The sequence below is a fragment of the Musa acuminata genome, chromosome BXJ1-4 (assembly GCF_036884655.1).
Source record: "Musa acuminata AAA Group cultivar baxijiao chromosome BXJ1-4, Cavendish_Baxijiao_AAA, whole genome shotgun sequence".
Taxonomy (NCBI): Eukaryota; Viridiplantae; Streptophyta; class Magnoliopsida; order Zingiberales; family Musaceae; genus Musa; species Musa acuminata.
Genome location: NC_088330.1, coordinates 6,322,879 through 6,349,345, shown reverse-complemented (window position 1 = coordinate 6,349,345; position 26,467 = coordinate 6,322,879). Strand labels below are relative to the sequence as shown.

The 26,467-nt window shown below is 40.3% G+C and overlaps 3 protein-coding genes, 1 long non-coding RNA gene and 2 pseudogenes across 7 annotated transcripts; 3 read left to right on the top strand and 3 right to left on the bottom strand.

Annotated features, from left to right (window-relative positions):
- Nucleotides 1–213: 213 nt before the first annotated feature.
- On the bottom strand, nucleotides 214–3,144 carry LOC135643936 (zinc-finger homeodomain protein 5-like). The gene has a single exon (XM_065161273.1). The coding sequence runs from the start codon at nucleotides 1,928–1,930 to the stop codon at nucleotides 842–844; it is 1,089 nt and encodes a 362-aa protein (XP_065017345.1). The 5' UTR covers nucleotides 1,931–3,144; the 3' UTR covers nucleotides 214–841.
- LOC135672034 (uncharacterized) lies at nucleotides 2,542–6,205 on the bottom strand (annotated as a pseudogene).
- Nucleotides 6,206–8,272: 2,067 nt separating this feature from the next.
- Nucleotides 8,273–11,965, top strand: LOC103981598 (1,4-dihydroxy-2-naphthoyl-CoA synthase, peroxisomal-like; annotated as a pseudogene).
- A 2,374-nt stretch (nucleotides 11,966–14,339) lies between these two features.
- On the bottom strand, nucleotides 14,340–16,337 carry LOC135582456 (uncharacterized). 3 transcript variants are annotated; one of them, XM_065161271.1, is made up of 4 exons: nucleotides 15,640–16,337; nucleotides 15,469–15,561; nucleotides 15,047–15,114; nucleotides 14,340–14,740 (listed from the first exon to the last, which is right to left on the bottom strand). In XM_065161271.1, exons 1-4 carry the CDS (start codon nucleotides 16,297–16,299, stop codon nucleotides 14,605–14,607), a joined length of 957 nt encoding a protein of 318 aa, XP_065017343.1. In that variant the 5' UTR covers nucleotides 16,300–16,337; the 3' UTR covers nucleotides 14,340–14,604. The 3 variants fall into 3 exon arrangements, with proteins under 3 accessions (XP_065017343.1, XP_065017344.1, XP_018681189.2); XM_065161272.1 differs by having other exon boundaries at nucleotides 14,601–14,740; nucleotides 15,001–15,114; XM_018825644.2 differs by having other exon boundaries at nucleotides 14,640–14,740; nucleotides 15,030–15,114.
- Nucleotides 16,338–17,275: 938 nt separating this feature from the next.
- LOC103980889 (1,4-dihydroxy-2-naphthoyl-CoA synthase, peroxisomal) lies at nucleotides 17,276–22,424 on the top strand. Of its 2 annotated transcripts, XM_065161266.1 has the most exons (10): nucleotides 17,422–17,636; nucleotides 18,227–18,281; nucleotides 18,585–18,707; nucleotides 18,927–19,028; nucleotides 20,109–20,147; nucleotides 20,248–20,346; nucleotides 20,916–20,963; nucleotides 21,233–21,328; nucleotides 21,466–21,588; nucleotides 22,166–22,424. In XM_065161266.1, the coding sequence occupies exons 1-10, from the start codon at nucleotides 17,572–17,574 to the stop codon at nucleotides 22,280–22,282; spliced, it is 867 nt and encodes a 288-aa protein (XP_065017338.1). In that variant the 5' UTR covers nucleotides 17,422–17,571; the 3' UTR covers nucleotides 22,283–22,424. The 2 variants fall into 2 exon arrangements, with proteins under 2 accessions (XP_009395687.2, XP_065017338.1); XM_009397412.3 differs by lacking the exon at nucleotides 18,227–18,281 and having other exon boundaries at nucleotides 17,276–17,636.
- Nucleotides 22,425–22,875: 451 nt separating this feature from the next.
- Nucleotides 22,876–26,343, top strand: LOC135643929 (uncharacterized). Its single transcript, XR_010498386.1, has 2 exons — nucleotides 22,876–23,584; nucleotides 26,087–26,343. It is a non-coding gene; the product is annotated as an uncharacterized LOC135643929 (long non-coding RNA).
- Nucleotides 26,344–26,467: the final 124 nt, after the last annotated feature.

Genomic DNA, 26,467 nt, shown 5'->3' with positions numbered 1-26,467 from the left:
AGCAGACTATAGCCAGAATATTTCAAGTACATATACGAGCTTAATAGTGTTATCTCTTAAGCATTACTTCAATATGTGATGGTAAAATGGAACTCCACAGTGGCCGGAAAACCAGAAGCTTAAGTCAATGACAGAAATTTGATCTGTATCCGTATGGTTTGGAAAGAAATAGAATTTTATGATGTTGCTCTCTGAGAACCATAGAAGATAATATAAAGAAAGTAAAAGCTTAAGGATTTTAATTCATAACACTCGGGTAAACAAGCAAGGCACAGAACATGAAAAGAAAAGAAATGCTGGTGGAGGAACAAGAATCGGAAACAGACGGCGGAGTTCTTGGTTGAGGTGATAGGGTTTGTCAGTCCCATCACCAGATTCCAAGGTGGCTATGTTGCCTTCCCTTCACTTTCTTCTTGCTCGACGATAATGATCCTAGCAATGATTTCAAGGAACGCAATGTACATTGGATCCTAAGGATGAAAGCATTTCATGTTACATCTCAATGATGTCTTTACCGTGCAGCCGGAAATGTTGACAGCACCAGATGTGGAAGAATGGAGATGCTTTGAGAGATCAACTCTCGTATGTTGTACCCACGTTTTAAGATCCTTTAATCATCTATTTGCGTGGGTAGCACAGCTCAAATGATCTCGAACGATCGATCAAATCAGACTGCAAGTTGAAGAACAATGATTAAAATGCCAAAGCAGACAGTACTGGGAGATGAGGAGAAGAGCAGCGCCTCAAACCAGTAAACCAACAAGAAAACGAATCATCCGTCTCCTCGTTGTCTTCTTCTGCATCCTCTGTGAACGAAGAGCCATTGAAGGCATGGTCTTCGCTAATGCAGTAGGGGAGACCCCGGCTGCGGTAGCTGCGATTGCTGTTGTTGTACTGCGAGTTCTTCCTGCTGCTGCCGCTTTCTAGTTACCGTGTGCTTGTTATTGTGCATCCAGACCTTCAACACCTGCCTCCTCACCCCGATCTCGGCACAGAATTGCTCGACCATTGCACTATCTTGCCTCTGAATCCTCCACCCGGCCCTCTCGGCGAAGGCCAACATCTTATCCTTCTGCTCCGCCGTGAACTTGGTCCGAAACCGCTTCCTCGGCATGGTTGCGGGCGTCGGCGCCCCCGCGTTGATCCTTTCCTCGCTCGACGACTCCGTCGTCGTGCCTCCGCTGCCGCTGGGGTTGGTATTACAGAACTGGATGAAGCCGGACGACCCAGGCACGGCAGCTGACGGGCTGCAGAAGCCGCTGAGATGGAACTGCTTCTGATGGTGGTGGGGATGGGGAGGCGGGAGCAGCACAGGCAGGCGAGTTGTGCTATGGTAGTAGGGGCCAGCAGCGTTGGTGCCGCCGTCACCATCCCTGCGGTGGAAGCTACGGTGGCAGCCGCAGGCTGCACAATTAAATGCTTCGGGCGTGTCGGGTTCGCCACTCGGCATGAACTCCCCGCAGCCGTCCACGACGTGGCCGCCTATGGCAGCCGCGTGGTTGCGAAGGCATTCCCCGTATCTTGTAGAGATAGTAGCAGTGGCGGCGATGGTGGATGAGGTCTTGGTGGTGGCAGCGGGTTTGGAGTGGGATGACACGCCCGCAGCAACTGCACCTGGGGACGAGTTCGGGATGGAATCTTGACCTGCGTTTTTGGTAAGAGACTGGGGCGTGTGATCCATAGTTGTGGTGGTGTGTTCAAGAGTTGGTGGTGGAGCTCTGGCGTTGCCAAAAATGTTACCGTTTGCAGCTCCTCCTGCACCACCACCATCAGCACCAACTCCTCCTCCTCCTCCTCCTCCTCTTGGCGAAACGAGAGAGGCAGAGGGGAGGATGGGTTTGGAGAAGGCTGATCCCCCTCTGATGAGAGAGGTGTTGTAACCAGGAGGGGAGGAAGGTATCCTGATCTCACTAGGACCCCTAAACTCCATCAATTCGACTCTGCCCACCTACAACACCGCTCTGGTACTGTCACCTCTTACACCTCGCACCCATCAGAGAAGAAGGATCAGTGGAATTCAGCAAACCAAACAAAGCAGATCGTAGCAGGACAAATATCTTGGAACAAGGGACACCGGTCCAGCTCTTCTTGCACTCACAAAAGCGAGGATGAGCGATGAGAGGGACTAAACGAGCAAGTGCAGCACTAAAAGCAGCATCACCCGGAGGCGCATGGGATGCTTTGAGTGAGACCAAAAAAGAGATAGAGGGAGAAAGGATGAGAGAGAGACAGGAAGGGACGGAGAAGAAATGGTGTAGGACATGGTTTCCTAATACCCATCCCCCCTCCTGGTCATCAGATCATGATGGGGCGAAGAGAGATGGGGGCGTCTGACGACGTGGTGATGCAATGGAAGACCAATGGAGGAGAGAAGGGTGGCTGGGGTCGCCGCAGGGAACAACCGACAGGCTCACACTTCACCCCTTCCACGCCCTGCAAACTGGTCCCTGCCCTCATAATTATTGCTGCAACCCGGTGATCACATTAATTTCTGTAGCTGTGTATCTGTGCACGTGTGTGGTCTCTGCATCGCTTGCGTCCTTACCTTAGCTGTATGCCGCTTACCACGTCCTCCTCCTCCTCACTCTGTGCCTCTTCTGCGACTCCATTGAGCTCCTCCCCCCTGTCTGCTCTCGCAATGGCATTTGAAGGGCCGGAAGAGCTACCCCATTCCTTTGTTGGTGTGTCAGAGCTCAGCACTGAAAGGGGTTGGGGTCTACCACCAGCTCTCTCGAGCCAGCTTTTACTTCGTCCCTCCTTTGGTTTCTCCTCCTCGTCACCTGCGCAAAAGCCCTCTCCCCATCTTTATTCCGTATTGCCATCTTGTCACCTGCGAACGGCCCTCCACTGCTGTCCTCAACTTGCGCAAGGCGTAGTGGAGGTGGCCTGGCTGTCCTCCGCCGAACCAACCAATGCTACTGATTCATCCATTGACATAGTGTCGCCATCCTGCTGCTTTCTATGCCCACATTAAGAGCATTTCATGATCTGTCTCCAGTCTCCACACTAGTCTTCTGTTGTTCTTGGACTTTCCCAGAACATCTAGCAAGCAAGCCCGTTGAGTTTGATCTCATGAAACACTATAATTTTGTATAGACCGAGTATCTCTGTAACATTGGGAGCACATGACATGAACACATACCACGCTATTATGCAGAGAAAAAACGATTGTTATGCGAAAAAGATCATCAAAAGCTGAAAGTGGTACAATTTTCATGTGATTTTAATCGAGCTAATCTTCTCTTTGGACAACAACAACGTTTTGTGTTACGATTGCGTGTTTAAATGCCTACTCCACGGAGATCGCTGAACCATGCGGCTTTGAGACAGCGAAGTGGAGGGTTGCATGAGCGACGTGTGGCATGTTTAGCCTAACCTTGTTCGTACGTGGCTTCGCAAGGGTTTCCGGTCACACCAAACAAAATGGGCTTCTTCGGCTGTCCTCTTCATCTCCACTGCGCTGCCACTGCATGAATGGAACACATAAGAATCAAAATTGTGGAAGATCCAAGTGGTGGTGAAACATAATCCAATTCTCAAAGAAATTGAGACCATTCCGCATGGGGTAAGGAGGGACCAGAACACATCCCAGTAGCTTCCCGTTGCTGCTAAAGGGAAAGCTACAAAGTTTGACTTGGGATTTGGGATCGATTAGTGTTTTCTATTGCGACTGAAGACCAATTGGAGGTGTCAAGGGGGGAGGAATGACATGAGATATATTATCATGAATGACAACGTACAGGAGATGCATGCATCTAAATTGGCAAACGTGTCCCTTTAGTCGTATTATATAATGCCATAACGTTAGCTGCATTCTCCCAGCACATCAAATCGGATTACATTAATCATCCGGTTCAAGAACTGGTGGTTTAATCAAACTTATCCCATTGGTTTTACCCACAAATCTTGTGTGGATTATGCCGAGTTCCCATGGCATGGCTACAAACGCGGTGTTAATTAGCAATTTGGCTCGTACTGGCTCATGTTCTACGCGTGGAGCGACCCCAACCATTTGAATCTCAAATTTCTTTTGCCTCAAAGTTTGTGCACACGACCGATCACATCTTGGTCATCTCCTGTGGACGGATGTGATGTAATTAGTATATAGGTGCTGCTGCACTGTTGCGCACACAGGCATATGATGAAGTCGAGTGTTCTCTAATGAATGAAGCATCTCTTCACAGCCACTTCATACACAAATATTCCAGATTGATACCATCTTGCTAAAGAATTTCCAAGTGGAAGTGGACTCGTTACTTCAGCAGCTCAAGGACACCATTAGGTTTTTAGAAAGAGGAACGCTCGTCTTCTTCCTTCTTAACAATGGAGAAGGATTCCCTTGATCAGGGATTTCCTGTTGTCTTTCTCTGTTATTCTTTTTGGGAAGAGACTTGAGCAGGCCAGCTTTTGTATGATCAAGGACAGAGTACATGGTTGCCTTAGATAAAGTCCATTCCCCTGCTTTCTCTGGTCCCTCTGCCCTGTACTCTCCGGTTCTCCTCGACGGATCCAATGTGATTGCCCCTAACCAGCTTACATATCTCCGTGGCATTGCCATCGTATAGATGTCGATTTCGAGCAGTTCTGATACCATGATAATGATTTTTGAACTAAATGATCATTAAATCCAAGAAGGCATTTTGGAAGAATTATGTGACAATCTTCACTCGTATGCTTTTGAGCTCTATCGGTGTTAGGCCCATGGATACTTTGAACAAGGACAGTGAGACAATGACGCACTTCACATTATATATACCTCGAACGAGGATGGTGAGACAACGTAGAACTATGAATGTGAGCGAAGTTGATCATTTCTGGCTGACCTGAGCATGGATGAGAGCATAAGGAATTCCTTCAAACACCTATTGTGAACAAAGGGTCTCTCCAAGTGAATAAGGTGGCATGGTTTTTCCATGGATTTCAAGGTGATCCGCTCTCCCAACTACTTGTAATTCACTAGTCACAGGATGTAAGTTCACAGTAGTCACAAGATTGAAGTGTTCTGATGTTTGAATGATCCCATTGAGGATTGTAAATGGAACGTCAAGGTGTGGTGTTACTAGGGCTTATAGCTTCTCTTTGATGTTTTTGGCAAGCTCCAAGTTAAATATTTTGCCATTCTCTCCCTCATAGTAGAAGTATCCTTTGCAACCAAATCAGAAACACATTGTGAGACAAGAGAATGAGGGTGAATAGATGGATATACAGAGTCACAGGAGACAGTATATATATAACAGGATCAAATTTGAGCTAAGATATATTAGCTTTTGATTGAGAGAGTGATTGTTGTACTTTGGAATAGCAGCATGATTTATCAGGATTGTACTCTTACAAACATCTCTAACCCGAATACTAAAAGAGTGAGAGGAAATGGTTTGAGGTTTGGAGAGGCAGTGTCCCACCACATTTAAGAGTTGACCAGGATGTACTTGTTTGGGTATATGTGATGACCTCTTTAATCGAGTTTCAGAAAGGACTATAAATAAAGGTGTACACCTCCTGCTGGAGAGAAGGGCACTTGGCTTCTGGCAGCTGATCACTAACGTCTCCAACATCTCCGCCTTCTCCTTCCTGTACGTGAACATCACCTGAACACCATCAACACAGATTCCTGTGACAAGTGCAACGCAAAAAGAGAGATGCATGTATCCGTATATAGAAATACCTCGAGGAAGTCCCTGTGAAAGCAGTTTGGGAACCAGAGCTTCCTATAAGTTGCCGCAGACAAAAGTGCCTCGACTCCCATGACAGACACTGGGAGGAGAGCCTCGCCAAGGACGAGACGCCGAGCCGCTTGACTGTCGTACTGCTGAGGGAATCGGTCATGGCGAACGTGGAGCCCGACACGACAAGGGAGCTGGCCAGGTCGGGCTAGTCTCCGCTAGCTTGAACGACACCACGCCGGCGAGCGGTCCGGCACGTAGACGTCGTATTAGCCCGCCAGGGATCCGACCTGGAATTGCCATGTCATGATCCCGTCCATCGCGAAGCCATGCACCAGAACCACTGCAGGCTTCTTCTTCTTCTCCTCCTCCTTCTCCCTAATGTTACAGGCACTTGCCTTCGTCGCCGTAATTCCTTTCGCCTTGGGGTCCCAGAAGTTCATGATGGTGCCGGACTCCAGCTCGACGGTCTGCTGCCGTAGGCAGGTTCTCCGCGCCAGCCGGTGCAAGAGAGTCTTCTGTACTTCCACCCAGTTCATCATCTCTGCCACTATATCTTGGACTGTCTCCTCGTTAACTCCATTTAGGGTTCCCTGGTAGGAGGCTATATAGTATGGATTTTAGTTCTCCAGTGTAGTTGGGCAGGTTGCATTAAAGCCACTAATTAATGTGGGGAATGCGAATAACTTAATGATGTATGTACGATTAGCCGTTGTCGGATTCCGAGTGACTCTTCTTCGGGCTATTTACGATTAGACAATTTTGATATCTCGATATTTAAAATTAAATGTTTACGATTAGACAATTTTCATTTACTCTAACGATTAGACAATTTTGATATCTCGATATTTACGATTAGACAATTTTCATTTACTCTAACGATATTTGCTTTACTAATAAAAGATACACACATGATAACATATATAAAAATAATATAAAAATAATAATTTTAACGTCTCAGTTATATATTTTTTAATATCATTGGTTATGGGTTGGTAGAGTTCTAGAGATAGAGTTGAGGGACTTTTGTGGCTTCTTATCGAAGGAGGAAAAAAAGGAAGAGCGATAATGAGAGGTGAGGCAAAGAAAGAGGACGAGAAAAATGGTCGTGCTAACACAAATACAGAGTGACATTGCTTGAAATTGTATATATGACTTTTGCTCTATATCATCTTGCATCTGTGTTTGCGTCGATGCACATGCAGAATAATGCTCATCCTTCTTCCCCCTTTCGCCACTTTGCATTTGTGTCGGCATGAACATAAATACAGAGCGATGTAGAGCAAAAATTGTAAATACTAATATTATGTATCTATGTTGGCATTGCTTGTTGTATGCATCGACATCGACACAGATGCAGGATAATGCAGAGCAGAAGTTATAGATACTAATACTTTGCATCTATGTCGGCGTGACCATTATCCTCATTCTCATCCGCTTCCTTATCTCCCCTTGTCTCACGTTCCGTCGTTGCTTTCCATCTTCCTTCTCCGGTGATACTTTACATTTGTGTCAGTAGAAGGTGAAGCATTTGCATTGGCATCATATCACTCTTCATCTACATCGACGAGATGTAAGGCCTTTGCCTCACCTCTCGTCGACGCAATTGAGAGCAGAACCGATATAGATGCCTTACTTAGAATATTAAAATTACTTTTTTTTCATCATTTTCATATCATTCTCGTACGTGTTGTCACATGCTTATCTCCATTGGTAAAGCCGATGGTGTCATAGTAAATAAGGTTAGATGTTTTATTTTTATAACTATAGAAATTTTAATATAAATTTTTAAAGTTTAAGGATCGATACGTTAAAAATACTCGTTAACATCAAAATAAAAAATCATCTTAACAATTGATCATGTGAGATGGTTTGGATGAGATCCCACCTAAAAAAAATTGTTAAGAAACCTTTGAATAAAATCATACTTGAAAAAAAAGAATATTATAAAAAAAAATTATGATGAAGAGAAATAACTGTCCATCGAGGGAGGGTGTATAGAATTCCCATTAGTTGGGTGCAGAGAGAGAGAGAGAGGAACACAATGTATAGGCGATACGGAGGTAAAAGTCAACTTAATTTTGACTTCTTAGGATGTAACTTATGGTAAGAAGAGATCTTTTATGTTTGAGTCCATTTCACCAATAGAAGTTTCAAATATTTTAAAATTAATTTTCTTATCAGCCATATACTATAAATTTTATTTAGCCCCAATCTTTTGATTTTTCAATTAGGTCGATTAAAATGACATCAAATTATATTATTTTAATGATTATTTAATCTCTTATAATTTGGAAGATTTTAATTGTTATTATATTTCTTAAGATTCATGAAATATTATTAGATTATGACATGACAATAAAAAAAATCTGGTCTAGTAATGTATAATTAAATTAGGAACGGAACATATTATTAATTTAGGAAGTCCTCTGTTCCACACTTCTTCTCTTAGAACATTTCTTTCTTCCTTAGCCAAGAAATCACATAAATCCTTCGATCCCATTCGATTTGGATTATGTCGGACGATCCTACCATGACTCAATATACCGTCTCACGATGTTATTATCAATGTAGCGGTCGTAAACCCCTCTACACCCCCAAGAAAGCCGTGTCCCTCTTTGCTCCTTCTCGTCTCATCCGAAATCCTGCGTCGGCGACTCCATAAGACGCCGTGGATTCCCGAGCTCCTCGCGAGCTCCTTCAAATGGCGGATGTCTCGGGTAAGGATCTCAGAACTGCAGAGAGAAGAATGGCGAGCATCTCCCACCACCTCTTGCCTCTTCCTCCTCCTCGCCTGCCTCCGATCCGGCGATCGGTTACTTCCGCAAACGACAACTACCGTCGGGTACACAGAGAGGTATCGACGCGAGAGGCAACGTGGATACCTGCGTGCGATGAATCCGGAAAAGAATACACTGACATTATCTATGAGAAAGCCGTGGGAGAAGGAATTGCGAAGGTAAAGTTTAATTTCTTTTTCTTTTGAGGGAAAAAGGGAATTGCGAAGGTACGAGTGCACTGAAATCGTTAAGTTGGTTTCTTGTGGAATGTTGATGGTTTAGCTACTTTTGTCTTTCGCGTTCCAATCTGTTTGTTCGGGTTCTTGGTAAAATTCTCTTGAAGGAACCTCATGGCCAAGAGTTTATGACCATTACCTTCCAAATGCAACAGTGTTGCGTCGTGTTTATGAACACGATAAACCACATGAAGCGGGAAACTCTGTCGGATGTCGTGCTAAGTTATACGAAAGGGAAAGATAGAAAAGAACAAACTTTGTTAGGGTACCAAAAAATAGCCAGAGTACCCTCCATAGATTGTACAAAGAATATACTAGGTTTTATATTCTTTTGAAAGTATATAAAATTTTAAATAATTGATAGGAAGGATATTATCGATCAATCATCATTTGACGTATGTCTTTCATATGAACTGAACGAGACAAAGGTTATCTCTCATCGGTCTATCCACGTGGACATGGGTCCAAATCAGGTAATTATAGGCTGCTGCACCCTTATTGCCTATGAGGATAAATGGTCAAATTAAGATAGTTAAAAGTTGTCCTATTGAAGAATATTCGGTCCCTTTATTAGTATGTATGAAAGTTTACTTCTAACATAGTTATACGAGATCACTTTTTTGACCACTCATTATCACATTCATTTATCTTGGGTTATTAATTTGGGCATAAGAGGGATCGGGTCGGAAAACTTTTCCCAACCCTGGTCTTCATTTGGGAGCTTGACATTTTCACCTCGAAGATATCTCGATCACATGTCGGACGTCCCTACGTACATGAATCAGAATAACAATAACCATGTTTAAAGACTTGCTGGAGCAGTAATTTGCATCCTATTTGATCCATGGAATTTTGCAATTTCCAAAAAAAACTGTTCACATGAAACTTATAATAAGCTCCTTGGTTGAGATCTTATTAAGGTCATGTTTGTTCTTAGATACTGGATCAAGAGACAGGACACTTAGTATGGTAATGGCATACTCTGTTTTGGTAAGGATCATAGAGCAGCATGTTTTTGACAAGTGGAATCCTTCATGTAGTTAAAGTTTCTCTTCTTTTTGCATGCAGCATAGAAAAAAAAAGAAGCTATTTTTCATTTGCAGAGTGCGTGTTGTTTATAATTGAACCTTCATCTTTGGATTGTTGTGCACGAAAGGGATACAAAGTTAAAACTGTAGAACAGCTATGTTCGGCTATAGTATATAAGTGTCCTTGTTCATCATGCCTAATATTTTATATTAAGAATTTCAAATTGGTAAAAGTTCCGTTCATGTCTCCAGATCACAATCAACAATCCAGAGAGAAGGAATGCTTTTCGACCAAATACTATTAAAGAGCTTCTTTGTGCAATTTGGTAAAAGTTCCTTTCATGCTTTTCTACCAAAGTTCTGTTTACCAAATTGTATTTTGTAAAAGTTCCTTTCATGTCTCCAAATCCCTGGCATTTAATGATGCCAGGGATGAAAGCACTATAAGGTATGCACAACATCATGAATTATCAATCTGTTATATGGATATTGATTCACTTGCGCAATATGTTGTGTCTTGATTCTCTCCTTAAAACAGTTCTCATTGTTATCAACCAAGAAGCATTTGTAGGTGCAGCTTTTTTATATTTTTGAAAATTTATATTTGCTTTAAATAGGGAAACGAAGCATTTTGTAGTGGTGGTGACCAGGCATTGAGGAGCTCAGATGGATATGCTGATTCTGAAAGTTTTGGTCATCTAAATGTGTTGGATCTCCAGGTGCACCTTTTGCTTTGTCCTAATGATTAAATGTATCAAAAAGATTAACAGATACTTTGATACCATGATTCCTTTGTATATATGTTTTAATAGTGATATTTATTTTCTGGTGATAGTTATAAACGAATTTATAACTTCACAGTGAAATTTCTTATATAGAGACATGTATTTCACAAAATTTAAATATTATATTCATGCACAAATAAGTGGTGAGTTTGATGTTATGCGGTTTGGTTGTCGTGCTCTGCTTTTGGTTCTTGGGAACTCTATTTTTTTTTGCTTTTGTTCTCTTGTTACCTGTTTGCAGGGTTGTTATACATTGAGCATATGACAAAAGCTAGATGCAAAATATACTATTCTTAAATTATATCTACTCATTTGCATTTTTTTAGATCTCGCCCAGCAGCATGGTTGACTGAGACATATTGACTTCTTTTGCTGCTTGAAACCTTTATATTCTCTAGATTCTTGAACTTTTAGTTACTGTCTGTTGATTTTCTGATCAAGTTTTGGAACTTCCAGTCTTATACATCAAGATCCATAATTCTGGTGTTTATGATCAAGGAAAATTCAGGTCTTAGCATCACTTGAGGGCTTTGCTCAAAGTATAGGAGTTGCCATTCATACTCTGTTGGAGCATGATATGCTTTCTTGTTTGCCATGTCCTTTTTCAGGTTCAGATACACCGTCTTCCTAAGCTTGTTATAGCAATGGTATATGCTTCTTCTATTCGTTTCCATTTTGTTCTCTGAGTCTTAGTTCTCAATTCACAAAACAATTTGATTTTGCATCTTGTTTAATACCAGGTAGCAGCAGGCTATGGTGTTGGTGGTGGACATATATTACACATGGTTTGTGATTTTTACTATTGCTTCTGATAATGCAATCTTTGGTCAGACTGGTCCAAAGGTGGTAAGCTTCAACTTGGATCTTGTGGCTTCTTATCTTCCCACTGATGTTTATGCTTATAGTACACATTGGTTTACAACTCAGTGATGATTTTAATTCATTTCCAAAATTTAAGAGCAGTCATAGGTTGTGGAAGGCCTGATAGAGGCAACTATAAATGATATAAATGACTAACAAGTTCATGAAAAGGATTCTTCTCAGATGATTTTATACTGGGACTGACAAACAAGTTCATGAAAATGATTCTTCTCAAAGCTCTATTTTAGAACGAGTAGAAATATTCAGATGTTGGATTGAGTTATGTGGGGATCAGCCAGAATGAAATGTACAAAAGTCTGGGAGCTTAAAGCATTAAATTCTTCCCAGTCTAGCCATCTTTCAGTAGCTTATATTCAGCATTATTAAACAAATGACTTGAGAATGGCTGGATTTGCTTTCTACCGTTTTATAATCTTTGTCGCATTGGTCAAAAGACCAAACCCTTTTTGTTAAATTACATCCTCTCTCTTAATTCTTGTTAAAGGTGGGAAGGTTTGATGCTGGTTATGGATCCTCCATCATGTCCCGCTTTGAGATCTGCACAAGCGGATCTCCAGCATCATGAACGGTTGCCTAATCTCAATCTGTTCAGATAATACATCATACACGCAGAACAATTATCAAAGCATCACTGATGGTGATCATGCATGATTCAGATTCACAATTCACCTAACCGTTAATTGCAAAAGCATCTCTGTATTATTCATAAGCTTTCACTTAATTATATGGTTATCAGCTATTATTTATTTTTTTAGGACAAACTAAGCTATCCAATCTTGCAATTATGCCAATTACCACATGTTTGGACTTTTCGTTTCGTGCCAATTGGTAGCCTCACTTGAGCTCTCTCTTACGGACTTTTCGTGCCAGTCGGTGCAAGAGAGTCTTCTGCACTTCCACCCAGTTCATCATCTCTGCTACTGTATCGTGGCCTGTCTCCTTGGTCACTCCATTTAGGGTTCCCTGGTAGGAGGCCATATAGAAATGGCTTTGATTTCTCCGGTGTCGTTGGGCAGGTTGCATCAAAGCCAGAAATTAATGTGGGGAATGCGAATACTTAATGATGTATTGACGATTAGCCGTTGTCGGCCATTGTCAGATTTCGAGTAGTTCTCCTTGGAACTCGTGTCATTGTTTTCCTCCAAAGGATCGATGCTTTCTGCTTCCTTCCTATGCATATATCACACTGCCACAGACTTCGATCAGCCACTTTATCCAACTACTCCAATGCTTGTTAACATCTCCATAAAGATCATCTTAGCAATTGATCACGTCAGATGGTTCGAATGAGATATCCACCTCAAAAAAAATCGTCTCTTGATGCATTCCAGAAAGATGTTTGGGATGCAAATTGTAGAGAAACCTCATCTTACTTGAAAATAGAGAATATAATTAAAAAGAAATTATGATGAAGAGAAATAACTGTCCATCGAGGGAATAAAGAATTCACATTCGTTGGCTGCACTCACACACACAGAGAGAGAGAGAGAGAGAGGAACATACTGTCTACTAAAAACTTACTAAAAAAATTAATTCAAATTTAGTAAAAATTACTAAAAAAAATTATAAAGCACATATAAGGAAGAAGAAAACAGAGATAAGCTGTTAAAAGATTATGATCAAGCTATCTTGATATTGAACTAAATATTAATTGCTATGCAATTATTTTAGAGGATGTTCAACTTGATTTTGACTTCTTAGGATGTAACTAATGGTAAGAAGAGATCTTTTATGTTAGAGTCGATTTCACCAACAGAAGTTTCAAATATTTTAAAATTAATTTTATTATCAGCCATATATTATAAATTTTATTTAGTCCCAGTCTTTTATTTTTCAATTATGTCGATTAAAATGACATCAAGATTATATTATTTTAATTATTATTTAATCTCTTACAATTTAAAAGATTTTAATTATTATTACCTTTCGTAAGATTCATGAAATATTATCAGATTGTCACATGGCAATAAAAAAATATTATTATATTTCCTAAGATTCATGAAATATTATCGCCTAACTTTATCACTATATATTGTCACGTGATAATAAAAAAAAATCTGGTCGTATAATTAAATTAGGAACGAAACATATTATTAATTTAGGAAGTCGCCTGTTCTACGCTTCTTCTCGTAGAATATTTTTTTTCTTTCGGTGATGCCATTCGATTTGGATTATGTCGGACGATCGTACCACTAACTCAATATACCATCCTACATCGTTTTACGATATAATGGGCTGTTATTATTAATGTAGTGGTCATAAAGCCCTGTACACCCCCAACAACGTCGTATCTCTCTTTCCCCTCCTCGTCTTATTCGAAATCTTGCATCGGGACTCCATAAGACACCGTGGATTCCCGAGCTCCTTCAAATGACGGATCTCATAACCGCATAGAAAAGAACATCGAGAATCGCCCACCACCACTTGCCTCTTACTCCTCCGCCCGCTTCCGATCCGATGATCGATTACTTCCGCAAATTCACAATTAACCTAACCCTTAATTGCAAAAGCATCTCCGTACGCTTTCACTTAATTAGACGGTTCTCAAAAATTATATATTTTTTCTTAATTTTTAAATTTATTGCTTTTAGTACAAACTAAGTTATCCAATCTTGTAATTATGCTAATTAGCACCACATGTTTGTTCTTTGCATTACGCGCCAATGGGTAGCCTAACTTTATCTCTCTCTTTACCTATAAATAGTAATAGCATTACTCCCCAAGCTTACCTATTCCATCGCCTCATCTTGCATTGCTACCCGTCTCCCATATGGCGTCCGCCCTCTCCTTCATCTCCACCTATTCCGCCTCAGCTATCAGCCTCTCCCCCACCCCGACTTCGCCTTCTCCCAAACCATGATAAAGATTTTTAAGCTAAATGATCAGCAATTTCAAGATCTTAAGTTTCTAGGAAAGTATATTTAGAAGAATCGTATAACAGTCTTAACTCAATGATACATGAACATTGAGACAGTGACATGTATTTATTATTTCGAATTATATAAAGTATACAAAGGAGAGCGAGAGTATTTTGGATGAACGATGCGACAAAGACGCACTTCACCTCACATTCCTCTGTAATTTGCATATATTGTGAACTATATGCATGTAAATTATAAAGCGGTTTCTGCAATAACCTTGAGGCTGAAGAGGAGCTTCATCATCAATCTAATATAATGTGACCCATGTCCATGATCCTCGAGTAGAAATATGGATGTGGGTGAAGTTGATCACTTCTGGCTGACCTCAGGATGGACAAGCACAAGGAACTCCTTCAAACACCTGTTGTAAATGCAGGGTCTCTCTAAGTGAACAAGGTGGCCTGCTTTCTTTATGATTTTTAGGGTGGCCTTCTCTCCCAGTTGCCTGTAAATTTGATAGTCATAGGATGTGAGTTCACGGTTATCACAGATTATGTTGGAAAGCAAAAGATAATATAAGTATTGTTTATATTTGAATGATCCATTGAGGATCGAAAATGGTTAATAAATGAATATAAAGCAAATCTCACTAAAATTTTTTGCTTGAACAAAAGAGAGGTGTGGTAACAAGTGAAAGCCTTTAAGAGTGTGCTTGGAAATTGTTAGAATTCATCTCTAACTCAAACCAAGTCCCCAGTGGCATACCCTTGGAGAAAGGTTAGGTGTGGTGTTACCATGACGTGTAGCTTACTCTTTGATGTTCTTAGCATGCTCTAGGTTGAATATTTTGTCATTCTCTCCCCACAGTAGAAGTATCCTCTGCAGCCAAATCAGAAAGGCAGTGTGAGATAAGAGAACGACGAGAAATTGATGGATATTTATAAAACTGGATCAAATTTGAGCTAAGATTTATTAGCTTTCGCTTGTGAGTGACTGTTGTACTTTGGAATAGCTGCATGATTTATTAGGTTTGTACTCTTACAAACATCTCTAACCCAAAATACTGAAAAAGGTGAGAGGAATGGCTTGAGGTTTGGAGAGGCAGTGTCCCATCACATTTAAGAGTTAACCTTAGATTTGGGTGAATATTTTCCCTTAGGATGTACTTTTTTGGGTATCTGTGACCACCTCTTTAATCGTGTTTCAGAAAGAACTATATATAAAGGTCTACACCTCCTGCTGGAGATGAGGGACGCTGGCTTCCTGGCTGCTGATCACCAACGCCTCCAACATCTCCGCCCTCTCCTTCCTGTTCGTGAACATCACCTGAACACCATCAACAACAAATTACTGGGACAAGTGCAACGCACAAAGAGAGATGCGTGTATGCGTATATAGAAACACCTCAAGGAAGTCCTTGTGAAAGCAGTCTGGTAACCAGAGCTTCTTATAAGTTGCCGCAGAAAGAAGTGCTTTGAGTCCCTCGACGGACTCCGGGAGAAGGAGCTCGGCCGAGGACGAGACGCCGAGCCTCTTGTGCGTCGCACTGCTGAGTGAATCGGTCATGGCGAACGTGGAGCCCGAGACGACCAGGTAGCGCACCAGGTCGGGCCACCTCTCCGCCATCTTGAACGACACCACGCCGCCGTAGCTGAACCCCACGACGGTGCACTGCTGCACGCCGAGGCGGCCCAGCGCGGCCGCCAGGCAGTCGGCCTGGAACTCCGGCGAGCGGTCCGGAAAGTTGGTCGCCGACCCGCCGAAGAAGAACAGGTCCGGCACGTAGACGTCGTATCGGTCCGCCAGGGATCCAACCTGGAATTGCCATGTCACGATCCCGTCCGTTGCGAAGCCATGCACCAGCACCACCGCCGGCTTATTCTTCTTCTTCTCCTCCTTCCTACTGTTACAGACACAGCTCTTCTTCTTGGTGGTTACGTTCGCCTTGGGAACCCAGAAGCTTATGACGGTGCCGGGCTCCAGCTCGACGGTCTGCTGCCGGAGGCCGGCCCTCCGCGCCAGCCAGTGCAAGAGAGGCTTCTGTGCTTCCACCCAGTTCACCATCTCTGCTGCTATATCTTGGCCTCTGTCCTTGTTAACTCCATGGTACAAGGCTATAAAGAATGAACAGGTAGCAGGAATTGATGTGGCGGCTGGGAAGAACTTAATGATTGTACCATTGGCCGCTGTAGGTCACTGTCGGATTTCAAGAAGTCCTCCTTAGAACTCGTTTCATTGTTTTCCTCCAGAGACTCGTTGCTCTCTTCTTCACTATTTCAAAGAGATCACACTGGCATCATCTTAGATCAACTACTTTATCCACCTACTTCATCAATGCTCATTAACATCCCCAGCTCGAGGATCGACGAAGAATGAGGGACAACAAATCTCGCTGGAAGTGTAATTGGTCTTAGATTGGATTTGACCAACATTGATTGCAGTCGGATGTTATTGGACCATAAAACTTTGGTTAGATCATGCCACGAGGGTATTGTCTATCCTTTCGTGTGAGTCTCTACCATTGCCTTATATATATTATATATATATATATATAGACGATTGAGATGTAAAAATAATTATTTATTTAACATAATTGCTCAGCCATGTAATGCATAATCTTAACAATATCTAGGATGTAGTTTCGATTTATCAATTAGATGGATTAAAATGACATCATACGTTGTATTAATTTTTATTTGATCTCTTACATAGAAAAGTGTATTAATATTTAATTTAAAATTGATTTAAATATAATTTAAAAGATTTTAATTATAATTATATTTCATAAGACTCATCATATATTATAAGATTGTCACATGGCAACCAAAAAAAAATTGGTTTCCAAAAGAATATATTTTTCCGAAAATATTTTTATTCACATAAGTCACAAAATATAAATCCTTTGATCAACGATGCCATTTGATTTCGATTATGTCGGCCGATCCTACGACGATTCAACATACCGTCCCACGTCGTGTTACGATACAACGGGCTGTTATTATCAAAGTAGCGATCGCAAACCCCTCCTCGACGCCCCACGTAAGCCTTATCCCTCTTTCTGGTCGTCGTCTTATTCGAAATCTTCCGTCGGCGACTCCATAGTACGCCGTGGGTTCCCGAGCTCTTCGCGAGATCCCTCGATGGCGGATGTCTCGGGTAAGGATCTCAGAACCGCAGGGAGAAGAATAGCGAGAATCGCCCACCACCTATTGCCTCTTGCTACTCCTCCTCCTCGCCCGCTTCCGATCCAGCGATCGGTTGCTTCCGCTAACGACAGCTACCGTCGCGTACACGGCGAGGTATCGACGCGAGAGGCGACGTGGATACCTGCGTGCGATGAATCCGGAAAGGAGTACACTGACATTATCTATGAGAAAGCCGTGGGAGAAGGAATTGCGAAGGTAAAGTTTAATTTCTTTTTCTTTTGAGAGAAAAAGGGAATTGCGAAGGTACGAGCGCACTGAAATCGTTAAGTTGGTTTCTTGTGGAATGTTGGTGGTTTAGCTACTTTTGTCTTTCGCAATCCATTCTGTTTGTTCGGGTTCTTGGTAAAATTCTCTTAAAGGAACCTCATGGCCAAGAGTTTATGACCATTACCTTACAAATTGCAACAGTGTTGCTTCGTCTTTATAAGCAAGATAAAGCACATGCTGCGGGAAACTCTGTCGGATGTCGTATAAGTCATATGAAAGGGAAATATAGACAAGGAATAAACTTTGTTAGGATGCCAGAAATTAGCCAGAGTATCCTCAGTAGAACGTACAAAGAATGTACTTGGGTTCATATTCTTTTGAAAGCCTTTATTAGATTTTAAATAACCATGTCAAGTGTGATTTCTAATGACACCATCTTGTTTAAATACTTTCTGGAACTGTAATTTGCATCCTATTTGATGCATGGAATTTTGCAATTTCCCAAAAAATTGATCACATGAAACTTATATAAGCTCCTTTGTGGAGATCTTATTAGGATCATGTTTGTTCTTATATAGTGGATCAAGAGACGGGACATGTAGCGTGGCAATTGCATACTCTGCTTTGACAAGGGTAGTTTCTCTTCCTTTCTTTTTAGCATGCAACATGTCATTTATAATTTAACTTTCATCTTTGGATTAAATTTGGAATGATATTCCTAGAAGATACTCAACACTTATTGTAAACAATAGAACATGAAACCTGATGAATCTATTCTTGGTAATCATTTTTCCTGGAAAGGCTCTAGCTGTATCCAATGACGACTTGATTGTTGTGCATGATAGGGATACAAAGTCACAGCTGTAGTGCAGCTTCTGCTATACTATATAAATTTCCTTGTACGCAATTTGGTAAAAGTTCCTTTCATGTCTCCAGATCACAATCAATCGCCCAGATAGAAGGAATGCTTTTCGACCAAATACTATTAAAGAGCTTATTCGAGCATTTAATGATGCTAGGGATGACAGCACTATTGGGGTAATCATCCTGACGGGTAAGGTATACACAAACATCATGGATTATAGATCTGTTATATGCATATTGATTCACTTGTGCAATATGTTGTGTCGTAATTTCTTGCAATAAGAAGCTAAACAGTTCTCATTGTTACCAACCAAGAAGCATTTATAGGTGCAGCTTTTTTATATCTTTGAAAACTTATTTAAGATATATTTATGTTTTAAATTTGTCTTAGAATTTTATATTTGTTTTAAATAGGGAAACGAAGCATTTTGTAGTGGTGGTGACCAGGCATTGAGAAGCTCAGATGGATATGCTGATTTTGAAAGTTTTGGTCGTTTAAATGTGTTAGATCTCCAGGTGCACCTTTTGCTTTGTCCCAACGATTAGATGTTTATCATAATAATAACGGATATTTTGAGACCATGATTCCTCTGTATGTATGTTTTGATCCTGATCTTTTTCTGGTGATGGTTATAAACGAATTTATAATCCACAGTGAAATTTCTTATGTAAAGAAATGTATTTCACAAAATTTAAATATTATATTCATGAATGAATACATAATGAGTTTGATGTTATGTGGTTTGGTTGTTGTGCTCTGCTTTTGGATCTTAGGAACTCTCTTTTTTTTCTTTGTCCTCTTGTTAGTCATTTACAGGTCTGTTACACATTTAGCATATGGCAAAAGCTAGATACAAATTATACTTCTGTTAAAAGTTATATCTACTAATTTGCATTTTAGAGTTCGACCAGCAACATGGTTGATGCGGTGCATGGTGAGCGTTGAATGCTCCCAACTTCTAAGACAATAAATTCCGAGCTCAACCCTCTTAAATTTCAAGAACATGGTTCATTATGAAAATTCAAAATCAACTAGGTACAATGCACCATGAATTTAATATGTATTATATTTTGTGCTCAACTCTTAGTAAATTGTGACTCATTAATTAGGTAGTTGAGTGATTCAATGTATGATGGATCTATAAATGGAAAGGAATGAAGATTGGTGGGGAATTCTAGTTTTTTTGAAACCTCATCTAACTTTTATATTTCGAGCTATTATCTCTTAGTATCTCTTGAAATAAAGAGAGATTTCTTTTGTCCTCCCATGTCTCACTTCTTTTCTCACTCTCTCATTCTCTCTTCCTTTTTGTTTCACATCATTGGTTGACTGACATATAATGACTTCTTTTGCTGCTTGAAACATTGACATTCTTTAGATTCTTGAACTTTTAGTTGCTGTAAGTTGATCTTCTGATTAGGTTTTTGAACTGCCATTCTTACAATGACTTATTTCATGATCCATAATGCTAGTGTTTATGATCAAGGAAAATTCAGGTCTTAGCCTTGCTTGAGGGCTTTGCTCAAATGTAAGAGTTGTCGTTCATCCTCTGTTGGTGCATGATATGCTTTCTTCTTTGCCATTTACTTTTTCAGGTGCAGATACGCCGTCTTCCTAAGCCAGTTATAGCAATGGTATGTGTTTATTAATTATTATATTCATTTCCATTTTGTTCTTTGAGTCTTTGTTCTTAGGTCTCAAAACAAATTATTTGTGCATCTTGTTTAAAACTAGGTAGCAGGTTATGCTGTTGGTGGGGGACATATACTACACATGGTTTGTGATTTAACTATTGCTGCTGATAATGCAGTTTTTGGTCAGACTGGTCCAAAGGTGCTAAGCTTCATCTTCGATCTTGAGGCTTCTTATGTTACCACTGATATTTATGCTTATAATGCACATTGGTTTACAATTTAGTGATGATTTTAATTCATTTCCAAAATTTAAGAGCAATCATAGCTTGTCAATATATGGGCTTTTCCAGTTATGGGGATTTCATGACAGTACTAGAAATTTTCAATTTTTGGTCTTTCAACTTGATGCCTATGCTCTGGTTGTGGAAGGCCTGATAGAGGCAACTATAAATGATATAAGCTACTGTGAGAGAAGGCTATTTTATACTGGGTCAGATAAACAAGTTCATGAAAATGCTTTTTCTCAAAGCTCTATTTTAGAGAGAGCATAAACATTCAGATATTGGATTCAAGTATACAGTAATCAGCCAGAATCAAATGCACAAAAGTCTTGGGAGCTTAAAGCTTTAAACTCCCAGCTTAGCCATCTGTCAGTAACAAATGACTTGATCATGGTTGGTTTTGCCTGCTACCGTTTTACGTTCTTTGTTGTATTGTTCGAAATACCAAACCCATTTTGTTAACATCCTTTCTCAATTTTTGTTACAGGTGGGAAGTTTTGATGCTGGTTATGGATCCTCCATCATGTCCCGCTTGGTAAGTTGAACGAGTGAGGAAGAGATGCAAACCCATATTTTTCTAATCAAGATATCATTACATTTATTTGGTGAATCCCTTCTATTGATTCTCCTCTCTGAAGCTTTTTTACATCATAACATGAAGAAATAGTTTCTTTTCAATATATTTTCTCTTTTGGCATATCTTGACTTAAATATAAGACATAACTAAAGAAGCATTCTTTGAATTGGCAAATGATATTTGAACTGATCACCTGTCTTTGTTGTGATGTTATCATGTCTAATTAGATTGGGCCAAAAAAGGCACGTGAGATGTGGTTTCTATGCAGATTCTATGATGCTTATGAAGCTGAGAAAATGGGACTTGTGAACATCGTTGTGCCAGTAAGTGTAGTTTTAGTTAGTCTTCTCCCTTAAAGGACACAAAAAAGTTACATTCAGTTGCTTAAAGAGATATCCTACAACTCTATAATAGTCAACTGCACTTGTGACATAACACGAATTATGTTCTCACCCTACAGCTTGAGAGATTAGAACTGGAGACTCTGAAATGGTGCCGTGAGATCTTACGAAACAGCCCAACGGCAATTCGGGTTTTGAAGTCTGCCCTTAATGCTGTAGATGATGGGCATGCTGGTCTCCAGGTATCTTATAGCATATCCATGCTATTATTTGTTAATTTTACAAATTATAAGCTATCGAGTTTTTCAAGCATATATTTTTGATTCATTGAGTCAGTCTCAAAAGTCAAAACAAATCGGTCTCTTATCTTTTCACTGGTATTTACAATGGTCCAAATAAACACAAAAAGAATATAGATGAACTGAATTGTGAAGCATGTGGACATAGTTCTGTAAACACGTAAAAATGTACCTTACAAAAATTAAAAAACATGTTTTGTCGTGTTGGTTTCTTCAGCAATTAGATAACTTTTCTAACAATTGGTTTCTTCGGCAATGGTTGCATAGGTATTCTTGATTTAATTTAAAACATCGAACAGTTGGTGTTCTCTTCCCTCAAATAATTGGAATATTTTGTTGTGTTGTCTTGTGATTTTAGAAAATCTTCCCTTCCAATGAATTGAATATCTTATAAGAAAAAAATGTTGCATGTCCTTAAAATGATATAAAAACACCGAATTGGGGATGATGATTACTTCTTATCTTGGACTAATACTCGATTCAGCTCTTCAGCAAATAAGCCGTGATATATGTTTTGCAGGAGCTAGGTGGCAATGCTACTCTCGTTTTCTATGGAACAGAAGAGGCTAGTGAAGGAAAAAAAGCTTACTTGAACCACCGACGCCCAGATTTCTCAAAATTTCCACGAAGACCTTAATGCCAATATTGCATGACTTCTTTTCTGATAATATATACAGATGTGGATGTTTGGATTTTCTAATTTTGATCCTGTAGAGCAACTTAATAGCACATTCTGTGGAATACATGAGCCTTGATAATATTACATGCTTTCATCCGAACTGTTCTCTTATCTTTCCATTAATTTCTAGAAAAAAAAGTACTTACTACATTTTTTTTTATCTTGTGTGATAATAGGGCGTTGTTGCAGAAGACAGAGTCTTTGGACTGCCATCATCCTTTGTGGTGCACCTTGTGCTTTAAGATCTGCACAAGCGGATCTCCGGCATCATGAACGGTTGCCTAATCTCAATCTGTTCAGATAATACATCATACACGCAGAACAATTATCAAAGCATCACTGATGGTGATCATGCATGATTCAGATTCACAAATCACCTAACCGTTAATTGCAAAAGCATCTCTGTATTATTCATAAGCTTTCACTTAATTAGATGATTATCAGCTATTATTTATTTTTTTAGGACAAACTAAGCTATCCAATCTTGCAATTATGCCAATTACCACATGTTTGGACTTTTCGTTTCGTGCCAATTGGTAGCCTCATTTGAGCTCTCTCGAAGTTATATATATATATATATATATATATATATATATATATATATATATATATATATATATATATATATATATATATATAGCATTACTCTCGAAGCTTACCTATTCCATTGCCTTAACTTGCGTTGCCACCCGCCTCCCGTATGGCGTCCGCCCGCTCCCTCATCTCCACCTAGTCCACCCGGCCCTCGGCGTCCCGCCTTTCCGCCCCCTCCCAAATCATCAAATTCCCCTCCCAGCCCCTCCCCCTCTTCTCTCGCCGCATCATCCCCCTTCCCCGGTCGGCCGCCACCGCTGCAGCTTCCCCCAAGATCGAGGAGCTCGGCTCTCTGATCGCCAATCTCACCCTCGAGGAGGCTCTCAGCCTCCTCGAACACCTTCAGGACCGCCTGAGCGTCTCCGTTGCCACCTTCGCCGCCGTCGCCCCCGGCACGGCCACCGACGCGGCAGCCGGAGCTCCCGCCGCTACTGAGGAGAAAACGGAGTTCGACGACGTTTCGAGCAACGCCAGGATCGCCACCATCAAGGTCATCAGAGCGCTGACAAACCTCGCGCTCAAGGAGGCCAAGGACCTCATCGAGGGGTTCCCGAAGAAGTTCAAGGAGGGCGTATCAAAGGAGGAGGTTGAGGAGGCCAAGAAGCAGCTCGAGGAGATCGGAGCGAAGATCTCCATCGTGTGAGCTCTGCAAGGTCGGACGGCTAGGTTTGTAAGATCGGACTCTTCATTTCTTGTTTATTTCCTATTTAGGGACTTGCTGCCGTTATGGTCTGTAAGATTTAATTTGACATAGTGTTTTTTAAATGATTTTACCTGTGTTTATTGTTATTTTATCCAATTAACTATGTCAAACATAATATATGTGCTTTGGTGATTGCTATGTCATGTTTTTGCACCTGATGATGAACAAAATCCTGTGCATTAGTTAGTATCCTGCTACTAAGTATGAGAAATTGACTCAATGGTAAGATTTAAGCGTCTCTTATCCTCGATGTAATTTCATGTTCTTTGCATTATCTAATTCCCAGACATTTACTACATGTTAGTGAAATTATGGGATTTCATCATGGCATTATTGTTTGTGGCTGCATAGAGGTGACTTAAAAAAGAGGCCCAACTTGGTAATTGAATACCAAAATGGTTCTTTCTCCTTTGGCCTCTCCTCTGCTTACACATACCATTTCCATCTTTATCTGTCATGATGGTTAAGTCTTGATAGTTTCTCAAGTTGTTTTATCACCTGTTAGGTTGATAGCAGGAAAACTACAAGAATGTGTTTGATGCTTGTTGTCACGCAGAAAACATGGCTAATTTTGTTTCTCATTATCACCCAAGGGTGATGAGTTACCTATGGATCTTGTAGATGTTAGATATTGTTTGACTTCAAAGGGAGTCATTGGTTGAGATAGTATCTAAGATAGAGGTAACGAGTAATGCCTTCATAATAGAGGAATCAGAGTAATTTTTGCTGATACCTTCAAGGATAATTGATGAATTGGGTAGTGGACTGCATAGGTGCTAGATTGTATAAGTGGCATTTGAGAATTTATAGAAAGTCATTGTGTGAGTGTTCAATCTGACTCAACTATCACGAGCTTAGTTGGTTTTGCTTAAGTCGTGTGGCACCCTTGCGTGTCCGTCCTCAAATGGTCAGTTTTTCCGAAACCTCTTATGGTCCCTTGAGGACATACAAAAGAGAAAATGGGTTAGAGGAATCGTTTTACTCGGGATCCACAAACAATCATTTCAATAAACACATGATAACCAATGCAAATTACAAACATTGACTTCGTAAGCTCTGAACGGTCGTACAACAAAGCGTCCAAGATGGTCCATCACAGATCGAAATCTCCACAAGTGCCCACGTGACACAACCTTCGTTTAAAAACCTAAAACGACTATTAAAACCAACCAAAATGAGACTTCTAAGCCTACAGCCAGCCCTCTATATGCTGTGCAAAGCATGAATAAAACTAAAAGGCACGAACATACATGAGTATTACATTAAACATCCTATTTACAACTTTGTCCGTGACACAATGATAATCCTTCCGCAAATCATTTAGTCTTTATGTTTCAAAGGGTCTTTTGTGGACCATATAGTCTGGAAGTGGCTGTCTATTTATTGGAGTTGTACGTCAGTTATGGAATGCATAAATTTTGTCGTGGATTTTTGTTAAACAAAACTTGGTTCACTTGATAAAATTTTGGGTGGTAGCTCATTTATTATAATGGAAGGACTGCCGAGTGCTACTATCACTGTGAGCTGGATAACCTTGGGAAGCTGTTATCTTATATTTCTATCATTTTGCTTCAATTTGGTGTCTGCTTTACTCCTAAGTAAGAATGCTTTGCTTGGAGGCGTATGAAGAGCAACTGGCAAATAATTGAATTTACTACTATAGGGATTGCTGCTCTAACATGCTTATGAGTTAGAATGCTTTTTGAATTAATAACTTTGGTTATATTAACTCTTATATATACTTGCTTATCTTTTTGTCCTCTCTGTTTTTATGCTTAAAGATCCCTCATATAATATGACACCTCACAGATTACTGATGTTCTTGAAAAAAAAAAATCTCCACAGTGCTACTCACAAGTTTAATGCTAATGCTTTTCAAATTTCTTTGCCATAGATCAACTTCATGGATGCATCATGTTCTTTAGCCTGTTTGGTCAAGAATCAAGGTCTTTCAACTTGATTTATGTAAGAAATCTCTGCTTTATGACTGCAATAATATCGACCACACACACACCCCAAGAATTATATATAGTCCCTACAATTTATCGTAGCTTTCAACATGAAAAACTGGTACTCATAATATATCCTAACTCAGATGTTTATTTGTTGGGATTTACCATTTGGAGGCAGTTGAAAATTACAATCAGCACACTCCAAGAACATCGAGTGACTCACTCGGAGTTCCTCTTCAGCTGAAGCTGAGTTGTTGTGAATCTGGATGCGTTCCTATTTGGAATTTGTCACAGTAGATGTGAATTCTTCCTTTTAAGGAATCTATATAAATCATTGCTTTTTGTTTATTGAAATGCTTGCTGGGGGATGTCATGGTTTTATCCGGAACATGAAGCAGGGTAGAATAATTTTGTTGTTGAGGCTGCCTTTTAATGTTAGAGCTGTGGTATCATCATTTGCATCTCAAGTCATTACTAAGACATACTTCTTTTCTTTATTATCATCTCTTGCAGGCATCAGCTCTGGGATCCTCAAAATGGATGGTCTATTTCCCTTTCGTCGAACACCTTATGGTCGCACATCGCTGACCCCTCTCAAGTCCACCTTCCGATGAATTCATTACATCCGCAAACGTGAAGGATTTTATTGCAAACTTTGTAAAGTAAGAAAAGAACAATAAGGATGTGAATATTCTTTGTGATTCGGCTACCGACAATATGGACTACATTTTAGTTAGCAATATGGTTGAAAAATTACATTTGTTCTCTTAACCAAGAGAAACCCAAATCTACATGGTTTCATATGTTTCAGGACATTTTATGAAGACGACGCCTCAGGTCATCGTGCGTGGGAATGACATCCTGCGCGGTGGAAACCCATGTTCGTATCCTTTA

Excerpts from the sequence above, each read along its gene's own strand:
- LOC135643936 (XM_065161273.1), bottom strand. The coding sequence starts at position 1,930 with ATGGAGTTTAGGGGTCCTAGTGAGATCAGGATACCTTCCTCCCCTCCT.
- LOC135582456 (XM_065161271.1), bottom strand. The coding sequence starts at position 16,299 with ATGGTGAACTGGGTGGAAGCACAGAAGCCTCTCTTGCACTGGCTGGCG. Across the intron at positions 15,562-15,639 it reads TTCACAAGGACTTCCTTGAG|GTGATGTTCACGAACAGGAA; the intron begins GTGTTTCTATAT and ends GATGGTGTTCAG. Across the intron at positions 14,741-15,046 it reads CATGCTAAGAACATCAAAGA|GCAACTGGGAGAGAAGGCCA; the intron begins GTAAGCTACACG and ends TCAAATTTACAG.
- LOC103980889 (XM_009397412.3), top strand. The coding sequence starts at position 17,376 with ATGGCGGATGTCTCGGGTAAGGATCTCAGAACCGCAGGGAGAAGAATA. Across the intron at positions 19,029-20,108 it reads TAAATGTGTTAGATCTCCAG|GTGCAGATACGCCGTCTTCC; the intron begins GTGCACCTTTTG and ends TTACTTTTTCAG. Across the intron at positions 20,148-20,247 it reads CTAAGCCAGTTATAGCAATG|GTAGCAGGTTATGCTGTTGG; the intron begins GTATGTGTTTAT and ends GTTTAAAACTAG.